Source organism: Rhincodon typus, chromosome 11, assembly GCF_021869965.1.
Source record: "Rhincodon typus isolate 14 chromosome 11, sRhiTyp1.1, whole genome shotgun sequence".
In the NCBI taxonomy this organism is placed as follows: Eukaryota; Metazoa; Chordata; class Chondrichthyes; order Orectolobiformes; family Rhincodontidae; genus Rhincodon; species Rhincodon typus.
In genome coordinates this window covers 23,017,149-23,036,555 of record NC_063342.1, presented here as the reverse complement: position 1 = coordinate 23,036,555, position 19,407 = coordinate 23,017,149, and the positions used below count along the sequence as shown (strand labels likewise).

At 39.5% G+C, this 19,407-nt stretch overlaps 1 protein-coding gene across 3 annotated transcripts in view; it reads left to right on the top strand.

Annotated features, from left to right (window-relative positions):
- The window catches only part of urb1 (URB1 ribosome biogenesis homolog), a 102,567-nt gene that overhangs the window by 29,657 nt on the left and 53,503 nt on the right, over window positions 1–19,407 (top strand). For all 3 annotated transcript variants that reach the window (XM_048603012.1, XM_048603014.1, XM_048603013.1), the window contains 8 exons: window positions 479–591; window positions 2,190–2,309; window positions 4,779–4,895; window positions 5,840–5,978; window positions 7,272–7,442; window positions 8,002–8,201; window positions 12,679–12,903; window positions 18,931–19,107. In XM_048603012.1, coding sequence (XP_048458969.1) covers window positions 479–591; window positions 2,190–2,309; window positions 4,779–4,895; window positions 5,840–5,978; window positions 7,272–7,442; window positions 8,002–8,201; window positions 12,679–12,903; window positions 18,931–19,107 — 1,262 coding nt within the window. The remainder of the gene's footprint in view (window positions 1–478; window positions 592–2,189; window positions 2,310–4,778; window positions 4,896–5,839; window positions 5,979–7,271; window positions 7,443–8,001; window positions 8,202–12,678; window positions 12,904–18,930; window positions 19,108–19,407) is intronic.

The following is a 19,407-nucleotide window of genomic DNA, read 5'->3' as shown; positions in this document are numbered from 1 at the left end:
ATGAAAACCTGAAATGCCATTGCATTTAAGTCTATGGGCTAGATGCTGGAAAGTGAGATTAGAATAGATGGATGTTTGAAGACTGATGTGGACATGATGGGCCAAAGAGCCTCTTTCTCTGCTGTAAGAATTCTATGAATAATCTTGAGCTGAAGAAAACTTGTGACAGTTACAAACGGCTTATTTCTTGAAGCAGCGCCTTCCAATGCCTATCTATAAGTGGTCAGAGTATGGAACTTACCACAGAAGAAGTAGGTAATGAGAATGACTTAGATGCATCTAAGAGAAAACTAGGTAAACACATGAGGGAATGCGAAAAGAAAGATGCCAGAGTTTTATGGATAGAATTGGCAGAAACTTGTGTGGAGCATAGGCATTGGATAATATCTTTGGGCTGATGGCCTGTTTTTATGCTGATATTGGGTGTGAGAAAGATGTTGAGTTTTATTGTGATGAAATCTTTAACTGCTTTTTCCAGGCATTGTGACTGAGAAAGGGGTCAGACAGGAAGTTGCTCCTGTTCTACAGCACCACATACTTCAGCTTGCCCTGGAGCTGCCTGCCAACAAGTTTGCTTGGTTCAGAATTCAGGTACCATTATATAAGGCAAACAAGTGTTTTATTTCAAAAACAAAAGAACTGCGGATACTGTAAATCAGAACCAAAAACAGAAGTTGCTGGAAAAGCTCAGCAGGTCTGGCAGCATCTGTGAAGAGAAATTGGAGTTAATGTTTCGGGTCCAGTGACCCTTCCTCGGAACCTTTTGGTTTTTAAGTAATGTTGGTACTATTTGCTTGATGTTTGTTATAGTTAGCTGGTGCCTGGTGTGTGTTCATGTTATATCATAGTTAGAAAAATAGTCACTGGTAAATTGGTGATATACCATATCTACTTCTATAAGTATGGGGTGGCTCCGTGGTTAAATCTGCTGCCTCTTAGTACCAGGAACCCGGGTTCGATTCCAGCCTTGGGCAACTATCTGTGTGGAGTTTGCACATTCTCCTTGTGTCTGCATGGGTTTCCTCCATCAGGTCCAGTTTCCTCCTCTAGTCAGAAGATGTGCAGTTTAGCTGGATTGGCCATGCTAAATTGCCCATAGTGTCCGAGGTTGTGCAGACTAGGGTGGGTTAGCCATGGGAAATGCAGAGTCACAGAGATAGGTTTGGGTCTGGGTGGGTTGCTCTTCAGAGGGTTGGTGTGGACTTGATGGGCTGAATGGCCTGGTTCCACACTGTAGGAACTCAGTGATAATATAAGAGGCAACCCGGGATTTTAGTTGGAAAAATGTAATTTTTCATTTATCTCATGCAAAGGTCTGAGGAAGGGCCACCAGACCTGAAACTTTAATTCTGATTTCTCTTCACAGATGCTGCCAGACTCGCTGAGCTTTTCCAGCAACTTCTGTTTTTGTTTGTGTTTTATTTAGGTTGGAATTGCATTTTAGGTGTAAAGGTGCAATATTTCCTTTTCAAATAACTCTCTTCAAACTTGGCTTAATCCAAATAATTCAGTGTTAATTGGCTCAGTAACATGCACACTTTTAAATTCAAAGCTCGGGAATTTAGTCCAACTCTAGAGACACAAGCACTGAATCTAGGCTAACACATCAGTACAGAACTGAGGAGGTGCTGTGTTGTCAGAGGATCTGTCTTTCAATGAGGTATTAAACCATATTCAAGTGTTCTTTAAAAGTGATGAGGGTTTCTGTCTCCAACACCTCTCAGATATGAATTCCAGATCCCATCACCTTGCCTGAAAAAGTTCTCCTGAAACACCCTGTGCCATCCTTCTGCCAATTCATTTAAATAATGCTCTTAATTATTAATCTTCGAATCAAGGGCCTTCATAGTTTTATACTCTTCACTTAAATTTTCCCTCAGCCTTATAGCTTCAAAGATAACTGGCTCAAACTGCCCAGCTTTCTTCGTACCTAAAATTCTCCATTCCTAGCATCCTCCCCATAAATTTACATATAATCACAAGGATCATAATCATAATAGAGGCTACCAAAGTTAACTTTTCACAGCATTCTGTTAATAATTCTTTAAAATGTAATACATGTAGAACATGCAAAAGTCCGCATTTTGTCTGATCATAATGCTGAATCTAATCACTACTGAGATTTATGGTTTTAATGTGAAGATACCGTCTGATGCAACAACTGATTTATTCCATGTATTTTTTTGTAGGATATCACAAGTACAGAGAAAAGTGGTGGAGAAAAATCAGTATTTTATTTGTTGATTAAAATGTATGTGACTAGTAAGAGTTCTCAACTGCAAATGTCGACCAAGCATCTTATTATAAAGGTGAGTTGAGATTTTAATTGACATTATTCCCATTATTTAATTCCCATTATTTGACAATACATACAAGCCGTTAGCTTTCAAATAATATTGTAAATTTAATTTGAATGAGTCAAGAAAATCTTCTTGCTATTAATATATTCCCCAAAGTAATTTAAGTCCTGCTTACTGTGAATATTAGGTGCCAGTTTAATGACCAACATCAGAAATGATTTCTGAAGAAGGGTCTAGGCCCAAAACGTCAGCTTTCCTGCTCCTCTGATGCTGCTTGGCCTGCTGTGTTCATCCAGCTCTACACCTTGTTATATCAGAAATGTACTGTTTGTCTCTTTTCCACATTTTCGAATAATTCAAGACAATATATTGACCAGTCAGCTTGACAGTTGATTCATAATTTGAACTAATGCAGGTTGTAGGAAATATGTTGGCTGAAAGGTAAATGTTACTTTCTGAACAAACAATTGATGAAGGGTAATGCTGGATTCAGTTTACACTAAGTTTTGCATTTAATTACAAAATTAAGCATTACTGGCGTATAACACCAACTCTGCTCAACTACTTTCAATAGATGTCTCTTTATACACTTTACAAAGCAATTTAAACTAAATTATCCAAATTAAGTTATGCTGCCCAAACTGTATAGCAACAGTCCCTTACAGGGGCAAGTATATCTTTATATGTACTCGGGTTAAACCTCAGTCAATGCCTGTTACCTACATACAATTAAACACAGTTAATGTATAGTTAGTAGTAAGATTTTATGGACATATCAGGTTCTTTTGTTAGCCTTGAATTAACAGCTTTACATATGTGCCGTGAATATTGCCACTTTGCATAAAAAATCTGGTTTTAAACATAGAACAGCTGGTCGACATACACATCTATCTTACAAATGACTGTTCTAAATCACAATTCATTTTTTATTTACAGCTAAATTAAATTACCATACTAGCTATGGATTAGCATGGTGGAACGGCCTATATTTGGCACCTTGTCCAGGGATGACTTTTTGAGAGAGTAGAGAGAATAAAATGACTCTGATTAAAGCACACAATACCTCTTTAAAATATTTGATAAAGGAATTGCATGTGGATTGTTAAATGATGATGTGCAAATATTGCATGGTAAATTCTATCCATTTAAATATCTCACTAAAGTTAAATAGGATATTTTTAAACTGAATTTGACAGGGTACTGTGACCACTGCCAAGGGCACTCGCACAGGATCACTGACCCACAACAATTTAACATGATAACAACATTTATCACTTCAAAGTGTGTTCTGTACCCCTTTCATCAGAGGAAGTCCCACTTTAGTGAGAAAATTGAATGGTTGATAGCTCTGTGGTCCCAGAGCACCTCCAAGATGGGTAACTGCTGCTGGAATTGCAACCATGTGGCCACTATTGATTATCATGAAAGCCTATTTGTTTACTGTATCCTTTAGGGAAGGAAATCTGTCATCCTTACCTGGTCTGGCCTACATGTGACTTCAGATTCGCAGCAATGTGGTCGACTCTGGGCAATCATAGATGGGCAATAAATGCTGGCCCAGCGAGTGATGGCCACATTCTATGAATTAATTTTAAAAAAAAAGAGGCTGGCAAGGGGTAAAAGTGGGGAATGACCTTAGTGGCGAGGTGTATGTGACAGTCCCTTGCACCACCACTCTGGTTGACTAATAACAGATTCTCCAGCTAAAGCTGCTGAGCTTCTTGCTTAGTGGACTCTGTCTCCACCATGGGTAAAATACTGGTGATGGTGGAATGAGACCCTTAAGAGATACCTGACACCTCCACAGCCCTTCTTAAAACTTCACAGAAGTTTTGAGCATATGAGGATGCAGCAGGAAAGCCAACCACTGGATTAACCATGGCAACCTTCTCAGGTCTGCTGGCAGGGGAACATTAAAATCCAATCCATTATCCTATGGCAGATGTATTTTGAAGCACTTTGTTGAGGTAATTTATTAAAAATCAACTGTGATACATTCTTCAGCTGAGTTCAGTTTTACTGGAACCAAAAAGAATATGTATCCTCCTCTTTTAAACTGAAACCCTTATGCATGCAAGGAAATGTGGTGGTTCATAGCAGTTGAGTGAATTTTGTTTTCACTTTAAGAGGACCATTTTGTCTTCTAAAGGAGAAGTTTTGAGCGCGGCACTGTTGATTTCCTTCAAATACCTAAGGCACTAAATTGCACACACATGCAGTGGTGAATTTGCCTGAAATTAGTAGATTCAGCTTTTGAATGTATTTAGAATCACAATTCAATTAAGTTTTTTTCTTGTGTTTAAAAACTATTACCAAACATTCTTTATTTTATTCCTGTTTAAGATGGTTGAGATTTCCAGTGGTAAACTTATTATTATCACCTGGGACTCTAGGAGTTCCTTCACCTTGTGTTCTCTTGGACCACTCCTTTTTCAATGGGCAGCTGTAAAGTGTTACAAGCTTTTGTTTCTTGGCTAGGTTTTAAAAGAGAGTGGAATTTTTGAATACACCTGGAAAGAGCTAGAACTGTGGGTGAAAGGTCTTTCGTCTGTTTCTGATTCGGAACAAGACAGTGTCATTTTATTTCTTGAAAGGGTAAGTACAGATTATGTTAACAGATCCTGTATTCCATATTTGCATAAAGTTGAAGATAATTGCATAGTAAATGATATTGTTAAAAATACTTAGTTATCAAATTCCACAATCAAGTAGAAGAGTAGGTATGTTTAGTGGCAAGTTCATCCCTGATACAATGTGGTAGAGTTGAGAATAGTGTCCTTATAATGTATATTTTTGATGTTTTAATGCACACTTCTGGCTAAGTTTATAATGAATTCATTTAGAATGAGAGACTTGCATCTAAATAGCACTGATCATAATCTCAGGGCTCCCTAGGAGCTTTACATAAGTACAAAAGTGCCATTCTTGTAAACTGATCCCTTTATGCAGTTATGGATGGTATCTTATTGAAATAAATTCCAAGGTCTCCTTTCTACTTGATATAAAATACAAGTTTGATTTGCCTGCACAATTTAGGAATGTTTGTTCTAAAAATTAGCGCTCTAATGTTCAGAGAACATCTCCTCCTAACAAAGGACAAACATCTTTCACCCTTTTTTTATTGCATATTCCTCCCTTATACCTCCATAGCTGACACAAATGGGTGAATGGCTTGTTCCTAGCAGGTTGCTCAATGCTGTAAGTAGTTTAGCCATCAGCCTGTTTTTCACATTCCACTAGTGTACCCAAAAGTACCCATACACACTGACTAAGATTAGAAACTCTTTCCACTCCATGGTACTGGTGTTGCTCCTTCCTTAATATCATAAATTGCAACATTTAAAAACTGTAGAATAGTTAGATCCAACAAATTGTACAGTTGATATGATGTCACTAAGTGACAGTAATACAATTGGCTCACTCTTGCTCTTAATATGTGTTTATATATAGTAGGATTTTCAATTTTGCTTATTTCACAGATTTCTTTTTCTTATTTGCATATGCACAATTTTCATAAATTGCTTTGTGTGTTTTCCTAGGTTCTGATAAAGTTAATATCAAATCCATATCCTTACACAGACAAGATCTCAGATGCAATACAAGAAGCCAGCATGCTTCAAGCAAACCTTGGTGGACAGGACTCTGATACCGTCAGCTTGCCTATCTCACATATTGATGGTGAGCAGGGAAGCAATAAAAAATACTGATTCTCTTACTGTTACTGTAGGAAAAAACAAAGAGCAAAAGTAAACCTTTCTGAAAATAAATGTTAATCAATCAGTTAGTGGGAGGTGATGGCTTAGTGGTATTATCACTGGACTGTTAATCCAGAGAGCCAGGTAATGTTCTGGGGACCTGGGTTTGAATCCTGACATGGCAGTGGTGGAATTTGAATTCAATAAAAGTCTGAGATTACAAGTTTAATGATGACCATGAAGCCATTCTTAATTGTCAGGGTCACTAATGACCTTTAGGGAAGGAAACTGCCACCCTTACCTGGCCTGGACTACATGTGACTGTAGACCCACAGCAGTGTGGTTGACTCTTAACTGCTGTCTAGCATGGGCAATGAATCGCCAGTCAGCGATGAGCTCATCCGTGAATGAATTTTAAACAAGTGTTTCAGCCAGTGATGTTAGTTCTGGTAGAATGAATCGCATAGTTGTGGACTGGGGTTTTCAACTTCATTTTATGCCCTCTTTAAAATCTCAGATTAGGAAATTGTGTACATCCAACCACAGTATTTTGACCATTATGTGTAGTGTTTGAAAAATCATTTTCTAAATGCACTGAAACAAATAATCCTGGCTTTTGCATTTAACTGTTTATTCGCATTCAAGTTGATGAAAGATTTATCATGGATAGGTAGGAATGTAGCATCGGAGTTGGAATCCTATCAGCCACAATCTTATTAAGTAGTGAAGGGATGAGTGGCCTACTCTTGTTCTTGGTCGTACGTCATTTGTGGTTGGCAAAATATTTTCCATTTCAGTATCAAGAATTCCCGAGACACACGTTACATGGTTATAACTCAATTTTCTCGGACTCCATCAATTCATTTCACCTCTGACTTCAAAAGAGAGTGAGCCCATGTAAATACTTCTCCATTTTCTAGAGCAGTGATCTTGTAGCTTCCCTGACATTTTGCCCATCAGGATGCAGTGATTTTCATCCTGTCAATCTAAACTGAATTTGAACATAGATTTATGAAATGAAAAGATCAACAGATTATCAAATCCAATACCAACTGAAGTGAGAGAATTACTATGTTAACTACCTTATAATTATTCCCTATGTATAAATAATGTGCAAACTCTGAAGTATTTTATTCCGATGTACTTCTGCTCAATGAACATCATGCAGTGAAATGCATGTAAATTCCATGAACTGTGTAAAGTGAAATGGACCATTACTCAGCCAATTATATTCACTTTGTATAGAATGATTCTCTAACCTTTTATTCTCTTTCAGATGTTCTGGATATGGTGGATGTTATTATGGAGACCAGTGAAGGTCTGAATGAAGAGATTGGGATTACTTTGAGTGAGGATATGATTGCACAGACCTTTCCTTTCAGTGCTGTGGTTACAGCTGCTTTGGAAGCCAAGAACAAGGTTATTTTAGAAAACAGTAGTGGAAAAGGTGAATTGCTGAATGATCTTTGATAAGCGGTTCACTGTGTACAGCAGAACTCCCTAATTCTAGCATTTTAATCTTTATTTTTCAGTTGAAATTGTGTGTGGTTTTGATCAGCACAAATACAAAGTATTTTCATTGCAATTCCCATTCTGATGCTTCAATTCATTTACATAAAAATACACAAAGGATCAAATAAACTATCATGATGATGTATGGAGAAGATGAAATTTGTGTTCCGTTTTCTCCTTTTCTCTTCCATTTTACTTACTAAAGTTCTGTTTGACTGTTGCTACATCCTTTGTTTGTATACTATTACTAAACTTGCTCAGAAACTCTGCATAATTGTTGAAGCAGATTGTTGCTTGGTGTTATCATGAACAAAGGAAGCCAAACAATCTTTTTAAAAAAACAAGTGCATTTGTGTGAGTTTTAATGGGTGGAGCTTTCAGTTTAGGGGGTAACATGTCTGATATCTTGAAATTGTTGCTGAAAGCCTCAACTGAATAAAACTAAATACTCAGCTGTCTCATTTACTGATTCCCATCTTCTTGTGCCATTTCAGATGCTATTCTGAAGTATCTTTCTGTCGTTATGACTGACATTCTACATGTGCAACAAGATCCATTGGCTTTGTGTCTGGTATTACAGTCATATGACAAAGAACTGGATTCATTGCCTGAAAAACAAACTATGCACAAAAATATTTTGCAGCTGCACAAATATTATAGGCTTTGGATCCCACAACAAGCCCAGGAAACGCTGGTAAGAAATTGAATTTCTACGTGGAATCATTCAACAGCTGGGTTGGCACTTAACAATAAAATCAGTGTGTGTCTATACTGTTAGTACTAATCGTACTAATTTCAAATACTCTTTGCTCATGGTTTACTTATTGACTCTCAATATGTGCATTCCTGAAATGTCTTGAATTTTAATTAGCGCTGTAGAATTTATAGTATAACCTAAAATCTATATAGTTAATGTTAATGTTTGGGCTAAACTCAGATGTGATATTTTACTATCCTGTCTAAAACCTTGCCTCCTCTGTTCCCCTCCTCCCCTGAAAATAAAAATCATGTAATATGTTTATAATTTTATCATTAAGCAACTCCTTAATTAAACAACTCCAAATTTTGTTTCCTCCCCATTTACGGTACAGGGCCATATTGGTCAAACCTATGTTCGACATATCTTGAGTCTGGCTGCCTGCTTTATATTATTCTTGAACTTTGACAAAATTAATCATACCTTAAACCTCATTCCATTATTTTGTCCAAATCTGTGCACTCCATTTTTAGTGCACCACCCTCCTGATTATGTCACAGATAGCTCCTCTACAAGTACTATATTGCCGAGAGGAGCTTCTCTTGCACATTAACCCAAGTGCACCCCAGGAACCCACGTTTGGCCTCACTCTCTTCGCTGTCTATATGCAACCCTACTGTTAACATTTCATCACAAGATAAGCCCATCATCCTAGAAAGAGTTGTGTGAATTTTCTTTGAACTGCTTCTATTGCAATTAAATCTGTTTTCAAATAAGAAAAGCAGAATTCCACTCAGATCTCCAGCAGTGCACTCACCAAGGCCTGTGCAGCTGCTGTGAAACTTCTTCGCTTTTATATTCCATTCATCTTGACTTGCTGTACTTGCATACTAACATTTTGTTGTTTACTTAGTGATATTATTCAGGAGTGTTTATCTCATTACTGTTTGCAGGACTTTGCTGTTTAAATTGACTACCACTTTCCCCTAGATTACAACAGTGACTATAACTCAAAAAGTAATTTATAGGAACATGGGACTTAGGAGCAAGAGTGAACTATTTGTCTTTCCAAGCCTGTTCTGCATTCAGTCAGATTGTGGTCTCAACTCCGCTTTCCTGTCCATATCCCTTACGTTCCTTGTCAATCAGATCTAACTCTGTCTTGAAGAGATCAATGACCCAGCCTTATATACTTTCTGGGGAAATGAATTCCAAGTACTGAGACCAGACATTTCTCCTCAGCTCCATCTGAAAAGAGAGACCTCTTATTTTTAAGCTGTGCCCCTTGTTTTTTACCCATACAAGAGGAAACATCCTCCCAGTATTCACTCTCTCATGTCCTCTAATGTTTCAGTGAAATAACTTCTCATTTCCCTAATGTCTAATGAGTATAGGCCTAAACTGTTAAACTTTTCATCAAAAGATAAGCCATCAACCCACAAAGAGTTGTGAATTTTCTTTGAACTGCTTCTAATGCATTGAATCTGTTTTTAAATATGGAAACTAGAATTCCACTCATAACTCTAGGAGCGGTCTCACCAAGACCCTGTGCAGCTGCAGTAAAACTTTCCTAATTTTCTATTCCATTCCCCTTGCATTGATAATCACTTGCTGTACTTGCATACTAACATTGTGTTGTTTGTACAGTAACACATCCTCCATATCACCAAGTTCTGCTGCAGTCTGTCTCCATTTATAGTATACTTCTTTTCCAAAATGAACAAGTTCACATTCTATCACATTATTCTCCATTTGCCACATTTTTGCCCACTCACTTAACCTGTCTACACCTCTTTGTGGACTCTTTACCTCGTCTTTTCAACTTACTTTCTATCTATCTTGGTGTCGTCAGCAAATTTATCTGCCATACATTCAGTCCCATCATCCAAATCATTGATATAGATTGTAAGTAGTTGAGGTCCTAGCATTGTAAGACTTTTAAACAAGGCATCTCACTGTCCTCTGAGGTCCTTACCTGATACTGTAGATATCAACAGCACAAAACAAACTTTGGATATAATTTCCTGTTTATGTGGTAGCCATCTATTAATTTACCAAGCAATAACCTCCATAAACTCAAAGCAGTAGTTGTTTAGTGAGATTCCATATTCCATGTTACCATGGGTTTCTCTGCCATCTAATTCCCCATGTCTTCCTGTGACTGATCAAGTCATGCTTCCTGACTACAGCAGTAATATTCTTGAGGATTGTGGCTTTATACACCTTTCTGATCCCGGTCCCTTGACATACAATGTCTTAAATTGGGTCAACTGCTTGGGTTACCAGACCCATCTTGCCTATGCAAGACCACCTACATGTGGTCATACCTACTACCAGCAGGAAAGATGTCCCCAGTGCATGCCAACAACGGATGTGATTTCTGTACCTTGGTTAGGCAGGAAGAAGTCATTTTCACATTGCTAAGAGACTAGTGTCCAGGTCCAGGTCAATTGCTACGTCAAAGCATCTGGATCACCAGTGACATTTTGTACATATTTCTGTCTGTGTGTCCCTGATTTTCCCAGCATTAATATCATTGATCAGAATCTTTCTCATGTCATAACTCCATGTTGCTATTAAATGGTTTAAAGCTTAGGATGTTGCTGCACCTCACAACTGGCTACATTTGAACACAAGAATAGATACAAGATATATTAAAAGACAAAGAAAAGCCTTATGACAGAAATGTACAAATGACAAAATGTCTCACATCATTGATCCCTGTAGTACTCTATTAATTACGATTTGCCCATCTGAAAATGATCCATTTATCCGCAGTCTCTGTTTCCTGTCAGCTAACCAATCCTTTATCCGTGCTACTACCTACACCATGCACTCTTATCTTATGCAATAACCTTTGATGTAGCACCTTTTGGAAATCCAGGTGCACCACATCCACATGTTCCCTTTAATCCACTTTTCTTAACTTCCTCAAAGATTTGTAATATATTTGTTACACACCATTTTCCTTTCACAAAACCATGTTGACTCTCCATCGTGATTTTCTGACTATCTTGCAGTAACTTCCTCAATAACAGATACTAGTAATTCCATTTGACAGATGTTAGGCTAACTGACCTATAGTTTCGTGCTTCCTGTCTCCCTCATTTCTTGAATAAAAGTGTTGCATAATATATTTTCCAATCCGCTGGGACCCTTCCAGATTATAAGCAGTGCCTCTACTATCACTGCAGCTACTTCTTTTAAGATGGTAGGATGCACAGGCTATCTTATCCTGCGAACTTGTTGGAATTTAGATCTCATAGCTTTCCTGGTACCTTTTTTCCTTGGTGTTGGTTATTGTTTTAGTTCCTCCGTCCCTTTTACCTCTTGATTCTCCATTTACTTTAAGGAAAGTTTTTAAGAGTTCAAAAGTGAAGACAGAAGCAAATATGTGTTCAATGGCTTATTTTCCAATACCAATTCCCCAAACTCACTCTCTAGAGGACCATCACTAGCTCTAGTTACTCTTTTCCTACTTAATATTAGAGAAACTCTTACGATCAATTTTTATATTACTAACATTTTTTTCCATATTCTGTCCTTTTTTTTTGGAAGTCATTCTTTGCTGGTTCTTAAAATCTGACCAATTGTCTGACTTACCAAAATCTTTACAGATTTGTGCACTGTTTCTTTTGATTTGACAGTATTCTTAACTTCTTTATTTAGTCACTGATGCGCATCCTTCCCAAAGAGTTAATTAGCTGGGATGTACTTTGGTATATCCTGAGATAATGGATTAAACTGCATTCTATTCTGATAATTCAAGCAAGACCTTGTATAAACAAGTGCAAACTGCTTCAAAGAAGCATGAACATTAGGTTTTTTTTTATGTACTTAAAAATTAAAAACATTCTGTGCACAAGATATATGAGAACAACACACTCTGTTAGTGCTTAAAGACCTAAATATACAGGAAATAATTTTCTTGGAGTATTTTGATATCTCAAAGCTGCAAAATGATCATTGCAGACATTGTTGAACAGGTTGTATTTTGGTACCGGGTATTTGTCTGACCAGAGAATTTACCAGACCATGTCAGGGTCAGCTTGGGAGTTTTTAAACAATTCCTTTCTCTATTCCAACCCCACTTTTATCCTGAAGATGCTGACTCATAAAAGCTTTTCCCTTGTGCGAACTTCTATTGGTAACTTTAAACTGCCTTGGCATCATTTAATTGTCTGGAAATCTACCTTGCTACACTGTAAAATGATTCTTCTTCAGAGAACCAGACACACTGCAGATTCTTCAGAAAACTGGAAGTACAATGGGTGCAGGACCACAGGGTGCTGGATTAGGCAAGTGCAAACCATGATTACAAAATTAGTACAGCTGCATAGATTTACCTGCAGGTGCAATCACACATTCAGGGGAGATCTTAGATATCACATTAACTGAACTATTTCATTAATTGACAAAAAGCTATTTTTGAATGAATTGAAAAAATGACTTTTTTTCTGAAATTTATCCACAGCTTGAACAGTTTGGTTCAGATGCAATGAATCCTGCAGTATTGAAAGATACTTCATTCTGCAGCCTTCTAATGAATGCATATGGAATGGGAGATACCACCCTTCTAAATGATGAGGTTAAAGAAGATTTGAAGCAAGCTGTTACAAAATTGTGTCTACACGAGCTAGTTCTGGCTGTGAAGCAGCTGATTTTATACATCCGAACTTCTGTGGAGAACTTTAGTAAAGTGAGTATGATATTTGTTCCCAGTCCAACAGGGAAAACTATATTTTTATACAACAATTAACTGTTCCTTTAATGTTGAAATAATGTCTGTGTAGTATCTTACTCTGCTTAACCCCTAAAACTGAAACTTAGTATACTGGAAAGGGTGGGGAGAAAAACATGAGTTTCAGGTCTAATTTTTTTCCAGTTTTGTTGCTGAGTAATTGAAATATTTTCTGGTTTTCTTTCTGATTTCCAGCATCCACAGTATTTTTCTTTTTATATTACTGCTCGCCTCCATCTTGCTTGTGTAAAGTGGATTGTTCACGTCAAAATAAGCAGAACTATGTGATTTCAGTTTTAAACCTTTGCTGTCGAGTAAGATTTGAACAAAATCTTGGTTTATGTTGAAAGGTTACATTGTATGTGACAGTGTATTCTGTTCAGAAGAAGCATCATATTGGACTCAAAATGTTAATTCTGTCTCTCCCCCTTATGGATGTTACCAGAGCTGCTGAGTTTCTCCAGCATATTCTGTTTTTATTGTAAATTTTGCTTTTATTTAATAAGGCCTATTTGCTTAAGAGAGATATCTGAAATTTAAGCGCCAAACTGCATCTTATTTATTGAACCTTAGCCATCAATTTATTGTTGGAGTATTTATTGTACTTCTTCAGTTGAGAAACTGAAATGTCCCTGAAGCATGAAGGGCACAGCTTAAAATGGAATTTTTTTTTACCTGTGTTTATATGCCTGCTGCACTGGAGATTCTTCAACAGCCCCCACCCACACACTTGTTCAGGAACTTAACAACAAAGATGATCTTGTTGAAACATAGAATCCCTATGTGGAAAGAGGCCAGTTGGGCCCATTGAGTCTGCACTGAGTCTCCGAAGAGCATCCCACCCAGATCCCCTGCCCCATCCCCGTAACCCCATATTAACCATGGTTAATCCACCTACCTAACATATCCCTGGACACTACGGACAATTTAGCATAGCCATTCCACCTAACCTGCATATCTTTCGACTGTGGGAGGAAACCAGATCACCTAGCAGAAGCCGACACAGACTTCGGGAGGACATGCAAACTCCATACAGATAGTCACCAAAGGCTGAGTCAAGCCCAGGTAGCATGAAAGGTAAGTGTGAAGTTAAGGAGCCAGTTGGTTAAGAGTGTCATTGTGCCAGGTGAGACTCCCGTTAGGTATGGTGTCAGTTAACCAGATGAGTGCTTTGAGTAGGTCGAAGATGTATTAGTTTGGGCAAGAGGAGTTGAGGTTGTGCATTCAGCATGATGGGTGTGGTGGGGGTATTACTGGGCCTGAGTGGAAGGGAGCGAATTGGATCTGGGGTGGGGTGCAGACGAGGTGTTGGGGAGTGTCAGTTCATGTCAGGGGGTTATCTGGTTCACCAGTAGGAAAGAACATTGGGTCAGGCTGAAGTCTTCTCAGCATGTCAGGTTCTGTAGTTGAGAGTGGTTATAAAGTCTAGGGTTGGACCGGGATGGAGTGCAGGGTGTCAGACCAATAGATTTGATTGGGGTCGGAAGCAGGGTGCAATTGGGTTGGGTTTTGAGGTGGCAGCAGGATAAGGGGGTGGGGTAGGTGTCGTTGGATTGGCGATCTGGGTCCGGTGGAGTTGGGGGGATTGTTGCAAATAACTGTTCACATTAATAGTTACCTAGGATTCTAATCCTCAGATTCTTTTCTGGGTAATGGTTAAGCTAAACTGAGTCAGGACTCTTTTCGAGGGATCCAGACTGGGGAAGAATTGCCAACCAGAATCTTCAGTTTCACAGGTAATTCACATTGAATCTGCTACGATGGGGTTCCTGGATGATCCTTATGCACAAGTTCAACCTGCACTGCTCCAATTACTCACTGGCCATCAGAATTCCTAGGCAGTGTTTGAGTTGGCTCCAAATAAAACAGATCTTGTGTGGTGTGTGTACTGGCCTTGTGGGGGCAGCAGTGCATTGATTTTATCTTGTATTGAGCAACATGTTTGAGAAATGTCAACCTGAATCCCATGTTCCGTGATTTTTTTTTTTTACTTTATTTGTTCATGGGACATGGGCATCGCTGGCTTGGCCAGTATTTAATGTTCAGCCCTAATTGCCCAACAATTTAAAAGTCAACCACATTGCTGCAACTCTGGAGTCACAAGTAGGCTCAACCAGGTAAGGACAACACAATTCAAACACTCAGCGAAGTAGATGGGTTTTTACAACTTTAGACACATGGTCACCATTAGGTTAGCTGTTTTTAATTCCAGAGTTTTATTGAATTCAAACCTGCCGAAGTGGGATTCAAACCCATGTTGCCAGAACACTAGCCTTGCATTTTGGACGACAAGCCCAGTGACATTACCACCACGCCATCACGTCTTCACAAGCACATACGTCCAGATGGCATTTCTTGATAGAAAACCAAGAATTATTCTTCCAATCCCTGTCCCGGATGGTACTTTTATTTGGCCTTTCCTCTTGGAACTTTTTTACGTTCATCCATATCCTTTCTGGCCCTCAGCATGGTTGGCAGAAACAGTGATTTGTTACCATCATGTGAATCATGGGCAGTGGGATCAAACTTTGAGCCAGGTCTTCGTTCTCATACAATATTTGTATCAGTTTATGCAGGGCTTCCGTTAATGCCCAATCTCTATAGCAGTACCTGCCATTATAACAGAGGGAAAAGTATATTTTTCAGACCCTTTTAGACTCAATCCTGTCGCAAATCCCATGCTGTGACATTTGGCACTTTTAATTTTACTAAGGAATTTAGTCCTTTCTCGCTCTGTGTGATTGAAAATGTCCATTCACGACATCAGAATATTTTGGGGCAGACAGAGTCATCCACTCCATCATTTTCTGTGTGTTTGTATGTGAAACAAATAGCAGCAACAGTCTTAACTAGATTCACTTGCATTAAAACATATCTTACACATTACATCACTCAATTCATGTGTCTCTTAACTGCCTAAGCCTTGGACAAGGTGTTTAGTGGATGTGGAGAGTTATAGTTTTAGTCGTTCCTATTGTTTTCTGCTGCTTTGAGTTTGCTTTTCAAGTGTTAAAAACACCAAAATCAGTATGTCTTGTCAGTAGGCAGCTGGTCTCATGGTGTTTCAATGTGTTGTTTTAAAACTTTGGGAATGCATCTGTTACTTTAGATCAATTATCTCAAAACAGCAACACTCCTGAAAATGTTTCCTGCTTAACAATTTTGGTGATTGCACTCACTAAAACAGAAGTTGCTCAAAAAGCTCAGCAGTTCTTGCAGTATCTGTGAAGAGAAATCAGAGTTAACATTTCATAGAATCCCTTCAGTTTGGAAACAGGCCCTTCGGTCCAACAAGTCCACACCAACACTCAGAGCATCCCACCCAGACCCATCCCCCTATAACCCACCTACTCTACACATCCCTAAACACTAGGGGCAATTTAGCATGGCCAATCCACCTAGCCTGCACATATTTGGACTGTGGGAGGAAACCGGAGCACCCGGAGGAAACCCACACAGACACAAGGAGAATGTGCAACCTCCACACAGACAGTGGCCCGAGGGTGGAATCAATCCCAGGTCCTTGGCGCTGTGAGGCAGCAGTGCTAACTACTGAGCCACCGTGCTGCCCTAACGTGGTGATTTCAAGTGTGGTGACCCTTCCTCAGAACTGATGGTAGCTAGGAAAATGTCATTTTTTAATGCAGAAAACAGGGTGGGGCAAGGGGTTGAGGATTAAATAATAGGTGGGGATAGAGCCCAAAGAGAGAGAAAAGCCATTGGGCAGACAAAGGAGTGGATAACACTGGCTGGAAGGGTGAATAGCTGTTAACGGAGACTGTTAGTGGCTAATAATGGGTACCATTTACTCCTCGTCCCCTCACCCCCACTTTATCTTCTGCATAAAAATCGACATTTTCCCTGCTACCATCAGTTCTGAGGAAGGGTCACCAGGCGTGAAACGTAAACTCTGATTTCTCTTCACAGATGCTGCCAAACCTAGAACATAGAACAGTATAACACAGCACAGGCCCTTCGGCCCACAATGTTGTGCCGACCTATTATCCTACTAAGATCAATCTACCCTGCATACCCTACATTTTACTATCCTCCATGTACCTATCCAAGAGCCGCTTAAAAGTCTCTAAAGTATCTGACTCCACTACCACTGCCGGCAGCGCATTCCACACGCCCACCCCTCTCTGTGTGAAGAACCTACCTCTGACATCTCCCCTATACCTTCCTCCAATCACCTTAAAATTATGCCCCCTCATAACAGTTATTTCTGCCCTGGGAAAAAGGTCTCTGACTATCCACTGTATCTATGCCTCTCATCATCTTGTAAACCTCTATCAAGTTACCTCTCATCCTTCTTCACTCGAATGAAAAAAACCCTAGCTCCCTCAACCTTTCCTCATAAGACCTGCCCTCCAGTCCAGGCAGCATCTTGGTAAACCTCCTCTGCACTTTCTCTAAAGCTTCCACATCTTTCCTATAATAAGGCGACCAGAACTGAACGTAATATTCCAAGTGTGGTTAGACCAGAGTTTTATAGAGCTGCAGCATAACCTCACAGCTCTTAAACTCAATTCCCCTGCCAATGAAAGCCAACACACCATACGCCTTCTTTACAACCCTATCGTCTTGGGTAGCAACTTTGAGGGATCTATGGACGTGGACCCCTAGATCCCTCTGTTCCTCCACACTGCCAATAATCCTGCCATTGACCCTGTATTCTGCATTCAAATTTGACCTTCCAAAATGAATCACTTCACACTATTCCGGGTTGAATTCCATCTGCCACTTCTTTGCCCAGCTCTGCATCCTGTCAATGTCCCGTTGCAACCTACAACAGCCCTCCATACTATCCACAGCTCCACCAGCCTTTCACTTCCTTATCTAAGTCATTTACAAAGATCACAAAGAGCAGAGGTCCCAGAACACATCCCTGCAGAACACCACTGGTCACCGAGCTCCAGGCTGAATACTTTCCATCTACTACCACCCTCTGTCTTCTTTTAGCCAGTTTTGTATCCAGACAGCCAAATTTCCCTGAATCCCATGCCTCCTTACTTTCTGAATAAGCCTACCATGTGGAACGTTATCGAATGCCTTGCGAAAATCCATATACACCACATCCACTGCTCTACCTTCATCGATGTATTTTGTCACATCCTCAAAGAATTCAGTAAGGCTTGTGAGGCATGACCTGCCCCTCGCAAAGCCATGCTGGCTATTTCTAATCAAACTGTGCTTTTCCAAATAATCATAAATCTTATCTCTCAGAATCCTCTCCAATAATTTGCCCACCACAGGAGTAAGACTGACTGGTCTGTAATTTCCACGATTATCTTTATTCCCTTTCTTGAATAAGGGAATGACATTTGCCACCCTCCAATCTTCTGGTACTACTCCAGTGGACAGTGAGGTCACAAAGATCATTGTCAAAGGGGCAGCAATCTCTTCCCTCGCGTTCCGTAGCATCCTTGGGTATATCCCGTCTGGCCCAGGGGACTTATCTATCCTCATATTTTTCAAAATTTCTAGCACATCCTCCTTCCTAACATCAACCTGTTCGAGCATATCTGCCTGTTTCATGCTGTCCTCACGGGTGAATACTGAAGCAAAGTATTCATTAAGGACCTCCCCTACCTCCTCTGACTCCGCACACAAGTTCCCTCCACTATCCCTGATTGGCCCTACCCTCACTCTGGCCATCCTCTTGTTCCTCACATAAACATAGAATGCCTTGGGGTTTTCCTTGATCCTACCCGCCAAGGTTTTCTCATACCCTCTTCTAGCTCTCCTAAGTCCGTTCTTCAGTCCTTCCTGGCTACCTTGTAGACCTCTAGAGCCCTGCTGATCTTTTCCAGCAAGTTCTGTTCCTTATTTCTGATTTACAGCATCCGCAGTTCTTTCGGTTTTTATTTGGTGATTGCACTGATGAATGGGTAGGAGATAAAGATTAATTGCTTGCTGATTTGTAATTCCTTGAAGGAGATAACTTATTCTGGTGCTATCCTACATCTTTCTTTATTGTTTCAGATGAAAAGAGGCACTGGCTTAGAGCTGATTGGATTATTTATGGATCTTTTGAAACTGTTGTTCTGGAGATGTGAACAGATTAATGATTCCATCAACATGAAGTTCATGAAAGAAAGTGAACCCAAGCTTTTCTTGGACCTTGATTTTATCATGGATGGAGAGATAAAGAAGGACCAGGTAACCCCTCCGACCCCTGAGATCTCTTTGTACTTGAAAGGTTTGGTGTTCAGTCACAGCGCCTGTGGGTCACTGCTCGTTAGAGTTTAGTTGTATATATGTTGAAGAGGCACAAATTAGCATCTCAGTCTGTGCTATCTATGAGGCTGATGCACTGATTATTTCTGTCAGCCTTTTAAGAATGTTTGTTTGTTCCTGCATTTCTACAACTGAAGTCAAAAGGGTTTCTTTGTTCATACTGTTTTTCTTGCTAACCGCCTCCTATCCAGTCCCCTGCTGAATATGCTGATGCTTTATTGA